The sequence below is a fragment of the Stegostoma tigrinum genome, chromosome 2 (genome assembly GCF_030684315.1).
Source record: "Stegostoma tigrinum isolate sSteTig4 chromosome 2, sSteTig4.hap1, whole genome shotgun sequence".
Taxonomy (NCBI): domain Eukaryota; kingdom Metazoa; phylum Chordata; class Chondrichthyes; order Orectolobiformes; family Stegostomatidae; genus Stegostoma; species Stegostoma tigrinum.
This window is the reverse complement of record NC_081355.1, coordinates 150,541,989-150,554,324: the sequence shown is the minus strand read 5'-3', so window position 1 is coordinate 150,554,324 and position 12,336 is coordinate 150,541,989. Positions and strand designations below refer to the sequence as shown.

Genomic DNA, 12,336 nt, shown 5'->3' with positions numbered 1-12,336 from the left:
GGAAGAAGGTTCACCCACAGCGATGTTAAATACCTTTAGGTCAGTACGGTTAGAGGAGTATGTTCCAACTAATTTTATATTCAGACCCCCAACATTATAAATCTCAGCTTTTTTCTCCCACTTGTGTTCTGGAAGCAAAGTGTCATAGAGCTCAGTTAGAAGAACAATTAATGGTTAAGGTTAACCCAATGGATGGTAACTCAGGCCAGTCCTTGTGGGGTTGCCCACATCCCAAGAATGTAAGAGCACTAGTCTACAGGCTGACACTCAATTTACAAGCAGAAACTGAAGCATGAGGATCTGTTACAGAAAGTCGTGCAATGCTGGTCTGAGGTAACTGACTAGCTCCAATGTGACTGCTTGGAATTGGCTGACTGGCCCATATTCAAGAACTCAGTGGCCAACCTAAATGAATTTGCCATTACTGTCCCAGACTGCATCCATAAGTTCTCTGTAGAGAACTGCGTGCCAAAGTGAGCGGGACAGTGGCTCAGTGGTTAGCACTTCTGCCACACAGATTCAATTCCACCCTGAAGTGACTGTCTATGTGGAGTTTGCACATTCTCCCCATGTCTGTGTGGATTTCCTGCGTGTGCTCCTCTTTCCTCTCATACTCCAAAGATGTGCAGGCTAGGTGGATTGGTCATGCTAAATTGCCTGTAGTGTCCAGGGATGTGCTGTCTAGGTAAATTAGCCATGGGAAATGCAGCATTACAGGGATAGGATTGGTGGATATGGGCTGCTCTTAGAAGGGTCGATATGGAGTCGGTTGACGAAATGGCTTGCTTCCACGCTGGAGGAATTCTATGCTTCTAAACTAATCTGAGTGCTTCCCCAACTGGAAACCATGGATGAACTGGAAGATCCACTCCTACCTGTTCAAGTCTGGTGACCCTGACCTATATAGGAAATCTAGAATAAGCAGAGTTAACACTTTGAGTCCAGAGACTGTCTTTCAGAACAACTTTGAATTCGGATCACTGGACCCCAAAAAATTACCTCAGCTTTCTCTCCACAGATCCTGCCAGATCTGCTGAAATTTTCCAGAAATTTCTGTTTTTTTATTTTTGATTTCCAGCAACCACAGTACTTTCATTTAGTTTTTATTCAGATTCAGAACCTTATTCAAAGCAGAAAGCACTCATTTCAATGCAAAGGATGAACTAACCTGGCACATCTTCCAATAGCATTCCCTGAGAGGGGTCGTACTGTTGCACATTCAATTAGGGTGTGCCCCATTTTAGACAATGTTCTGTTGAAATCAACATAATAAATGTAATAACTTTTGGGTAAGGTATGATTACCTCAAAGTTTACTGAAAAGATGAGTCACAGTGGATTTTCAATTTTATCAATAATTTTACACACAGACCAACAAGTTCAAGGAGAAGCACGGGAATTCCTAGAAGCCTGGTACTTCACAAAGAAAGCCATCAACAAACACGTAGAGCTCTACCCTATATACACTCCACTGCGATGGGAAACTGGAAGTGAGGTAAACCAGCTCGACGGACTCCAGAGTTTAAATAACAGGCGGGAAAATACAATGGCACTTCATCGGAGGCTGCACTGATGATGTTACCCATTAGGGTAATGAAAATTCTGCGGAACAACGCACCAGCTCAGCGAGCGAATCAACCACAAGTTCAAGGACAGCTTCTTCCTCACTATAACTAGTCTCCTAACTGGGCCTCTCAAATTTCAAATCTAATGTTTATCTTGCTTTTTGTATAACTTCTTTGCAGCCATAATCGTGTACTTGTTCTGTTCAATCCACACTATGATCTTTGTGTCTATGTATATTATGATCTTCCTCTACTACATGCAAAACAAAAAATATTAGGTACATGTGACAACAATAAATAAAATCAAATCCAACCCTTTCTCCCCCTTTTACTCGAGCTCTCAAAGTATATATTCATAATTGCATAAAGTTTCACTTAAACAGACAAAAGCAGCTGAAACACAAATTTCACTCAGCTACAAATGGTGTTGCTTTCACACCAGCCAACCCCTACTTCTTCGCTAACTAGGATTGGTCTCTGAACTGATTTATTTTCTCCTCCTTTACACTTGAAGCTGTTTTCTGCTGTGAGTAGCAGCAGTTAACCAGCCACGACAAAACATTAGTTGAAACGGACTGTCAGCCAAGGCTTCTATTTTGTTCTGGGCCCTACTAATGAGAGTCTAATTACTTGCCGCATTTCAATTGGCTAACATTTAAGACATTACAAGCAGGAGCAGAGAGAGGCTACCATAACCTTGACTCTCTGACCTGGGCAATCAACTGGGAGCACTGGAATGTACTCTTTAACATATAACTCCTAGTTTACTTTCAAAATTAGGGTATGGTTGGAGTCTGGTTTGCTGGCCTCTGGTGTTGAGTGGTGGGACATGTTCCATTACTCCACTCCACCAACTTTTGAGCATCAGCGATGCAGGTAACTCATTCTATAGAGAAATGACTCAGCAACTTTGTTAACAAAGTGTGAAGCTGGATGAACACAGCAGGCCAAGCAGCATCTCAGGAGCACAAAAGCTGATGTTTCAGGCCTAGACCCAGCAACTTTGGCATCCTACTTTATTTCTACACAGCAGCCATCTCCTGGAATCTTTAAATTGCAACAGTGAAAAATTACCTCACCCAAACCTCAGACTAAACAAACAGGTCACAAAGTACTGTAATAAATTAGAAATAAGATAAGGAAAAAGATGGTAAGTATAAATCTGGTAGTGGAGAAAGGGACAGCTCACTGGTCAGATATAAGAAAATAATTGGAGAGACATAGTGAAAAAACGATGAGACAAGCAAGCCCAGGGGAAAGCAATGCAGCAGAAATCCAGAAAAATACTATAAAGCATTCTTTCAATATCACAACAATCAGGAAAGAAAAAGCAGCCTGAGAAAACGTGCAAACAAGAAAGATGCAAAGTAAGTTTGAAACTAAGGCTGAATATAAAGTGGTAAATATACAGAATGATTATTCCTTCCAACTGTTCGTAATGAGTTATTTGTGCTCAAAGGCTGAGGGGAGATGACTGGACTTCAAAGAAGACAAATAAAAGGGAACAGATATTATTTATCTGAAGGTGTGGAGAGAGATTTGTGAAGTACTGGCATTTGTTACAAGGAAGTAATCGGGTACTGGGGAGACTTCAGAAGGTTGGAAATAGATGTGACGTTGATACTCTAGAAGTGTGCAGAAAAGCCAAATGCAACTTCAGACCAATTAGTTTTTATCTATACTGGCTAGATGGTTTTGTATTACATGTAAAATAATGAACTGAAAAAAGAATTTATGCAAGTTTCAGGAATCCCAATGGTAAACAACATTTTATTTAACAATAGTCAGCATTGAAAAGAGAAAGTTATTTCCTCACAAATCTCATTGACTCCTATGAGGTAGTGCAAACCAAGTAAATTGTGACAAGCTTGCTGAAGTGGTGTACCTTGACTACGAAAAGACTTTTCACGTAGTTCCTCATGAAATGCTACATTTCAACTCAAAGATGAAGGAATTTGTAATGAACGCCAGGTATGAAAAAGAAACAGTCTGAGGAGTAGGAAGAAACAATTGCTTAGTTGAGGCATTTTATCAGAGTAAAACCAGTACATTTATCTAATATTGCACCCTCTTTGTCCTCCTTTTGGTTTTCGAATTCAATTCGTAATAAAGACTTAACCTTAGATGTTTGAATACCTTGGTTCTACCACTTATTTGAAAACAATGCTGACTAACTTGAAACGACAGAGGCTGTCACCATTTTTTTTATTTGTTCAAAGGATGTGGGCATCACTGGAAGGCTCAGTATTGAAAGCCCATCACTAAATGTTCTCGGGAAGGTGGTGCTGAGGGTTCTTTGTGACAACTGAACAGCTTCTCAGGTCTTTAGACAGGGTAGTTCAGAATCAAACATATTACTCTTTAATAAGTTACACATAGTCTGGGCTAGATGGCCTTTACTCATTCCATGACTTTTTGTTGACTTACTGAGCAGAAAGTGGTCTCCCTGTGAGTTCAGTGTCAGCTGAAACAGAACTCTCAGTTGAATGTCCATTGGTATTGTCCAGCTGAGCTGAGGAAGAACAACACCTGGGGAGATTCACAGGCACCTGGTCACCTGAAAGCTTCTTCTCCTGATGTTGCTGTGAAATATAATTCAGAAAGGTGATCATAATCATTTTGTAGCAACAAGTGAGATGCAAAATGTGATGCCTTCAAAATGATACAAGAAGATGGCAAGGAACCTATGGCTTGGCTTAATGTTTGAAACATAGAAAATTCCTGCAGGAGTAAGCCATTTTGCTCTTTCAGCCTGTACCACCACTCAACATGATCATGGCTGATCATGCAATTTCTGTATCCCACTCCCGCTTTCTCTCTATACCCCTTGATCCCTTTAGCCACAAGGACCACATCCAGCTCCCTCTTGAATGTATCTAACAAACTGGCCCCAACAGCTTTCTGTGGTTGAGAATTCCACAGGTTCGCAACTCCAAGTGAAAAAATCCTTCCTCATCTCAGTCCTGAATGGCTTAACACTTACTCTTGAGGAAGATAATAAATCTGATCATTTTATCTATCAATCTATTCTTCTTTGAAATTACCTCAATTATTCCTGCACTACTTATGATTTGCTACGAACAAATCCTAGATTGCTACTAGTCATTTAGTAGTAATGACTAGTAGCAATGGAAGCGTCTCTCATCAATCTGGTGTCAGCAAGTAAAGCTTGATTTTTTTCCTTTGTGTACATAGAAAATATGAGCATCACTCACCTGACCAGTCCTAAGCAATGCCACACACTCACACTTCCAGTAACAGATTTTGTTTTACCCCTACCTTTTGCTTTCTTCTGCAATATCTCAATTTAATTGCTCCACAAGATTTCTCTCTTTGACAAAGCTTCCAGTCACCTAAACTAATATCTCCTCTGTGTCGTATTGTCAAATTTGTTTCTGCTTCTGCTTTAGTTGCATCAGTAACACAGACTAAAATCTGCATCCCACCAACATTTGTAGAAGTAACTCTTGCAAAACCAGGTGTGACATACTGAGAATGGTAGACCTAATAATGAAAACTTTGAAATAGAACTAATCTCAATTTCCAGTGATGAACCTTTGGCAGCTTGTAATAAAAACAGGAAGTGCTCAGCTGGTCTGAGTGTGTGTGTATGTGTCTGTCGATTGGCGGCGGCTGTGAGGGAGGGGAGGAGAGAGAAGAGAGCAAGAGAAGAGAGAGAGAGAAAATAGGTCAATGCTACCAAACCTGCCACATTTCTCCTGAACTGGCTTTTTTTAATTACAGATTTCTGACAACCACAGTATTTTGCTTTCCTTTGGTATTTTGCTCCAAAGTGGAATCATTTTTGGGAAGAAAGCTCGCTGATACACTTATTTGGAAACAAATGATCTTTGTAGTTTGTGTGGATGGCTCCCCATGCTTTTGTCATAATTTAAGGGGATCAGGTACAAGTTTCTGTCAATAGTATTCCATATTTTACAGAAAATGGTTAGTGTCATTGTTCCCTTCTATTCTGCAGTAGCTTCAATTCCAAATCTTTGACCAAGGATGTAATACTGGTGTATCTCCCAAACGGATCTGTTTAAAATGATGCAGCAATCTCTGGATATTGCTCTTGTGAAGCACCTTGGAATGATTTTCCATATTAAAGGCACTAGCTAAATTTGTGTTGTTATTACTGTTATTGCCACATGTCCATTAATTGTAGTTATTAGACATTAGAGTAAAGGTGATAGATAGCTGGTTTGAGGCTAATTTAAAGTGAAACCGAGAGATTTGGTTAAAAGGTTTACCAAGAGTTAGAGAGAAATTAGTACACAACTTCTTTTTCAGGGAGCAATGTGTAAAGAATCTGGTGGCTGTCACAGCAGGGAATCAATAGGTAGCAGAGATTGTGAAGAAGTTTGCAATATAGCAAGTACAAGAGTACAACCCTTGTCGTAGGATTAGATAAAGAAGGGTTAAGAGGAGGATAGTTGGGAGTTTAAATGCCAGCTGAATTTAATGGACTGTTTCTGGGCTGTAGACTTGCTGTAACTGAATGCTAAGAATCTCTTCTTCAGACAGTTCTAGGGAATGCAGAACCACCTCTCAAACTCTCCAAATGCTATCCTGCCACCTCGATTTAGCCTATCATTTTCTGTACGTTGCAGACTCTCATTCAATATGCAAAGCAAGATGCCTGTGAAATTCTAATGCTAACTGTGAATTCACCAATGTAAGGGTGTCAAATTCTGGTAGTGCTGGAGTGGGAACAATATCATTAGTGCCTGGAGGTCATTGGAGAGTTCAATGGAGGTCATCCTACATCAGGAGACAGTGTCAGTGAATGACCTGGACCTTGACCCCACGCCTGGCTACTATTTCCAAGGTGAGTCCAAAGAAAACTGATTTGGAGCTTCATGACAGAATAGTCAACAAACTTTGGACAGAAAGGAGTTCATGAAGTCTGGGGCATGGAAGGGATCTTGGTCCATGTTCTAAATGAACACTGAATATAATCAGAGGATCTAGGCCCGAAACGTCAGCCTTCCTGCTCCTAAGATGCTGCTTGGCCTGCTGTGTTCATCCAGCTCCACACCATATAATCAGAGGTGTCTGAATTGAAAACTCTCAAATCTAGAAGGTCTAAAATGTTGTTTCAAACCAGTCACAAAAAGCTTCTATCTAAGATTTCAAACCTCAGAGATGGCATCATGTGGATCAAATCCATGCTGGATACCTTTAGTAACAGTTGTTTGATCTCTTCCTCAAGATCTTTCACTTTAGCTTCCCGCTCAGTCACCATCTGTTTTAATTCTCCAATCACAGAGCTCTGCTTCTGGGTTTCACAGTTCTGCTGCTGGCTCAGAATTTGCTTAGTGTCCTTATTCTTTGACTCATGCTGACTTAAGCAGCCCATAATCTCCTGCATTTGTTTCTGCTGCTTCTGTAAAATAGCCCATTGTATAAACAAGTGTTAATGTTAAACTGCAAACATTTTCTTCTCTTTATCCATTACAACAATCATCGAAGTATCAATATTACGATTCTTGCCAGTCAGGAATAGTGAATGCACGGATGGAGATGAAGGGATGGGAGGGGCATGCAAATGATTCAGTCTTCATTCAATTATTCACTATTTTCACTCCTATTTCAATTTAAGTAAACAATATTTCTTACCAGCAACGCACCAACCAGCTCATCATCATGCTTCCCTTTCTCGAGAAGGGTCACCACTTGACTCTTCAAGATCTTGAGCTCACTCGACAGAACTTTGTTCCTGGCTTTAGATCCATCAAATTTATTTTTGAGTTCCTCATGGTCTTTCTTCAACCTCTCGTGGTCACCAGTCATTTTCTAAGCAAATATACTATCATGCACAACTTGTATAAAACAGGACATACTTTTAAATTACTATTGATATGACAGCTTTTACTGTTGGACAGTTGACCATCTTTAACTGATGGGGCTAATTCTGCCATTATGTCTCACAGATTGCTTGACCCTACAAAGATGTTCCAATATCCTGATGTGTTGACAATGTTTTATTCTTTCCTTCTTCCACGCCTCCTGCTTACTCATTCTAATAACAATCCAGCATTTATCAAGAAGATTTACTCTTCTCTTTTGACACTCTTGGTTCCTCAGTTCTGCATCTAATTCTTTCTCCATTGCTACGCTCTTCCTTTATTCACTGTGCTGAATTCAAATCATCCAGCTGCCTGATTAAAAAATGTCTGCAAACGGTTGCTTCGTGGTAGAGAACTTGAATGTTGCTGAAAGGATACCTGCTTTCAAAACTTTTTTTTTCTATTCATCAGAATAAATGCAATGATGTCAAATTTAAATGATAACAACAATCTATAATACAGGAGAAAAGGGTGCTGATAAGACACAAGATTTGAATGTATTCCCTTCATTTTCCTTGCCCTTTTGTTAATTATCCAGGAGCCTGGGGCTCTCTCTAGCTCCCATTACTTTCTCCATTCGCAATAGCCTTGGCCAATCAGAGTTGACTCACCAGCCAAACAGCACCCTTTACCCTGTGATAACAAGGTGTAGTGCTGGTTGAACACAGCAGGCCAAGCAGCATCAGAGGAGCAGGAAAGCTGACGTTCTTCTGAAGAAGGGTTCAGATGCAAAACGTCAGCTTTCCTGCTCCTCTGATGCTGTTTGGCCTGCTGTGTTCATCCATCTGTACACTTTTTTATCTCAGATTTTCCAGCAGCGACAGGTTCTACTATCTCCGAATCAATTTTAACCCTTTATCTTGTAGTGTAATTGTTGTGATTGTTTGAAATTTGGCATTGTTGTGTTTCACCTACTAAGCAAGGTGTAAAGCTTCGGCAACAAGATAATCTTTGCATCAATGTAGAATAATGTTTGTAGAACTTGCTACTTGCCTTCCATAGTTGAATGGTTATGATATCTTAGAACTATGTTTATGCCTAGTTTGAACAAATAACAAATAACAAGGTCCTATGACATTCTTGAAGACAAATAGAAAAGTACAAGCAATGCAAAGAGAATACTGAACAATTCTGCATCAAACAAAATACCTCCACCATCCCCCATTCATAATACTTGTGGCAACTCAACTGTGACTTTGATATTTGGAAATTAGCCTCGAGAGCTTCATGAATGGAAATAAATGGTGAATTTCTCATGGGAAGTGCTATATTATTCAGAGATTATTAAGTACTTACGTCCAATGCTTCCTTTCTTTCCTTCTCTAGTGTACGAATGTATGCTACATTTTTATCTTGATTTGACAAACGTCGCAATCCTGAAATACCTAGCATTTCCTCTTCCACGCTGTGTTCAGATGATCGTCCTTTCTGGCCACTTAGCCCCATTTGGCTTTCCAACTCTTGGACCTAGTTAAACATGAGAAATAATAAGATACGCAGGAATAGACTGAGCCACAATGATTTTTTTGCATTAAAATTGATTACAAATCTCATATATCCTCCATAACATTGCTAATCACCAGCAGTTTCTTCAATCTGCCGTCACCTCCACACAGACCACAAGAAGACATAACATGGCCAGACACACTAGTCACCCTACCGTACATCAGAGACATATTAGACATGACCACATGACTACTCAGACCCCAAGGTATTTTCGGCACAACATCAAGGGCCGAAGGGCTTGCACTGTGCTGTAATGTTCTATGTTCTATGTATCAGGGTAACCCACAAACCAACAACCATGCTGCAACAGCAACTAATGAACATAAAGGATCCCATTACCTACAACCAATAAAACTAATGTATTATACAAAATACCATGCAAGGACTGTGAGAAACAGTATACAGGCCAAACTGGAAGAAAACTGACAATAAGAACACATGAACACCAATTAGCCACCAAGAGCAATTCTCACTGGTCTCAATGCACACAGCCAAAGAAGGACATAAATTTGACTGGGACAACCCATCCCTAATAACACAAGCCAAACAGAAACATGCCAGGGAATTCCTGGAGGCCTGGCATTCCAAATGGAACTCCATCAACAAACACATCAAACTGCCCCCGATAAACAAACCACTGAAAAACAGAACTGGAAGTAATGACACCCTAGCAAACCAAGGCATGTAAATAATAAGTGGGACAGAACACCAACACTTCACCGGAGGTGCACTGACGATGTTACCTAGCCAGGTGATGAAACGTCTGCAATGAAACACACTGGCTTGGCGAGCAAGTCTACAACTTCATCCACAACCTGAGCTACAAAACTTCTTAAAAACTTAAAACTGTATAGCATAAAGAAATCTGGATTTGCAAGGTATTTGGAAAAAAATGATCCAAAAGAACTGTAATTTGCTGCCTTGTTTGAAAGAGTCGATTTGTCTTCCAGTTTTAGGGCAAGTTTTTTTAATCTAACATGCAACCAGTTCATTCTTTTGTTCAACAACACCTTTGATTAATCTATAATATTGGGCCACATTTATTCTCTTAGATTTGACAACTACATATATTTCTCCATTTAAATTAGTAAAGACAATGTTTTAAGACTTGGTTACAGTCAGTAAACTAGAGACAAAGTTCTAGCTCACTGCAGATCTCCTCCTCCTAATAAGAAAATAAATGCCAATGAGTCAGAAATAACCCAACAGTCGCTATGCCGACACTACAATTTTAGTTACCAGCACAGGTAAATGAAGAATAACCTATCCCCCAGTCCACAACTCATTTTGGGATGTCTTACCTTCTTCTGTAAGATTTGGATCTGCTGAGCTCGGCCACGCCATGTCCCCTTGTTATTCAGCAAATGCTGTATATTCACATCTTCCCCCACTTCATTAGCCAATGCCTAGTAAAAATAAGGAAATCTTCACTGCATGTTGGATGACCACTCTGCGCAACACCTACATTAGCCCACGTTTCTGAATGCGTGTCACTTTAATTTTCTGTCCCATCGCCATTCTGACATGTCAGAACCTCTGCCTGCTAAACAGTTACTTTGAAGCTCAATAGAAGCTGAGGAACAGTGCCTCATTCTTCTTCTAGGCATTTTCTAGCCTTCTGGACTCAACATCCAGTTCAACAATTCCAAATCATAACCTCTGCCCCTATTCTTTTGGTAATCAGCTGTTAGCAGTGATTTTGCTGCCCCCATTTAAACTTCTTCTAGATGCACCTTTGTTTTATCTACTTTTCACATTACCATTTCCTATGCTTTACAACATTTTTTTGCCATATGTCCCCTTTACTTGGCTTTCAACCATTCAGGAGCCCTTTCATTCTTTCCTCTCTTTCCATCCTACACATCCATACCCTTGCTTAAGATCTGATATAGCCTTAACTTTTTCTCATTCTGATAATACTTCAAACATTAACTTCAGACTAATTTTTTTGCTTTCATGTGCAATGAAGTCACATGAAATTTACACATGGGAACAACAACCTAACTTACACCGTTTTCAATTCAAAAAACTGCTTAATGCAACTGCAAATGTAATGTCAATTTAAACCAGGCCTAGTTCTACTCTCAGTTGAAGTCAGTCGAAGGGTATATAACACTGGAATTTCATCCTATCCTGCTCATTTCCCACATGACTAGTTAAAACATCCCCCGTATGTTTGATTTCATGTATAAGCAACATGCTCATTTCTAATAGGGGCAGTGATGGATGGTAGGAAGCTGCTGTTGTAACCAATGAAACTTACTAGCGTTACCATAAGTTAGATGGCATACCTTGTGTGCCATTTTCAACTCTTGTTTGACACTTAGTACTTGGTTTCGAGACTCAATCAGTTTTAGATTGGTTGCTGTAAGTTTTTCCTGTAGGGCTTTTGCATCAAGGCTGTCAGGCTGTTAAAAACAAATACCAGAATTCAACAACTAATTACAATGTGACCCAAGGTACAGATTGAGGATCATGGTTATCATTGTAGTTTTCACAATTATTTTTGTGAATAGTGCCACAAATTGTTCAAATGAAAATAATTAATTGTGACACCTTGAATGGGAACAGCAGAAACGAGGAAACAGAGAAAAGAAAGTGATAGAACAGGATCTATTACCTTGGCCTTTTCTCGATCTGTCACTGTATTACCATTGTATATAATATAAATGAGTTTCTCAAACGTCTGCTGAAGGTACAGCAATAAAATGGGATCAGAACTGAGAAAAATCATGGAGAGAAAGCAAACGGTAATGGAAAAAGACCTAAAACTCATGAAGAGAACAAAGAAAATAAGGGTACATAAAAATAACAAAGCATGATTGATGCTTTGAAAACTTCTATCATATTTCCTCTTAGCCGTCTCCTCTCCAACAGAACCAGTCCCGCACCTATCCAGTCTATCTCCATAACTGCAGTTACAGTGGGCAGGATAATGAAAGTGAGGAAGACGAGGAACAATTTGAGGAAACAGTGCAAAAGCCAGCTGCAGACACAGATGTAGAAACAAATATAAATAAAATATCAGATGACTGAGAAGAAAATTAAGATGTTTGCACCTCAAAAAGAGGCCATCATGTCCACATCAGTGAAACAAAGATCTGACTACACTAATTCCATTTTACAGCTATTGGTCCATAGTTCTAAGCAACACAAGTGAATATCTAAATACAGTTTAAATGATACCAGAGTTTCACCTTTCAAGCAGTGAGTTCCAGACTCCAACCACCCTGCGTTAAAAACTTTGTCCTCAGCCTTCCTCATAGCCTTCTGCCTCTTCTCTTAAATCTATGCGCCAAGATTATTGACCTCTCTACTCATGGAATAACAGCTTTCTTTCCACCCTGTCTCTGGCCCACATATTCTCAGGTGTCTCTATTAGGTGTGGGTGGCAACATACGGAGTAGGAAATTT

The 12,336-nt window shown here is 39.7% G+C and overlaps 1 protein-coding gene and 1 long non-coding RNA gene across 5 annotated transcripts in view; one reads left to right on the top strand and one right to left on the bottom strand.

Annotated features, from left to right (window-relative positions):
- LOC125446626 (uncharacterized) overlaps positions 1-1,883 on the top strand; it is a 41,498-nt gene extending 39,615 nt beyond the window's left edge. Inside the window, exon 3 of the long non-coding RNA XR_007246440.2 lies at positions 1,370-1,883. This is a non-coding gene — a long non-coding RNA (uncharacterized LOC125446626). The remainder of the gene's footprint in view (positions 1-1,369) is intronic.
- The window catches only part of ccdc13 (coiled-coil domain containing 13), a 42,393-nt gene that overhangs the window by 12,123 nt on the left and 17,934 nt on the right, over positions 1-12,336 (bottom strand). For 2 of the 4 annotated variants that reach the window (XM_048520264.2, XM_048520281.2), the window contains exons 5-11: positions 11,214-11,330; positions 10,224-10,328; positions 8,713-8,883; positions 7,187-7,363; positions 6,747-6,953; positions 3,992-4,146; positions 1,169-1,252 (exon numbers count right to left, since the gene is read on the bottom strand). In XM_048520264.2, coding sequence (XP_048376221.2) covers positions 1,169-1,252; positions 3,992-4,146; positions 6,747-6,953; positions 7,187-7,363; positions 8,713-8,883; positions 10,224-10,328; positions 11,214-11,330 — 1,016 coding nt within the window. The remainder of the gene's footprint in view (positions 1-1,168; positions 1,253-3,991; positions 4,147-6,746; positions 6,954-7,186; positions 7,364-8,712; positions 8,884-10,223; positions 10,329-11,213; positions 11,331-12,336) is intronic. The other 2 variants (XM_048520272.2, XM_048520289.2) reach the window with 1 other exon arrangement.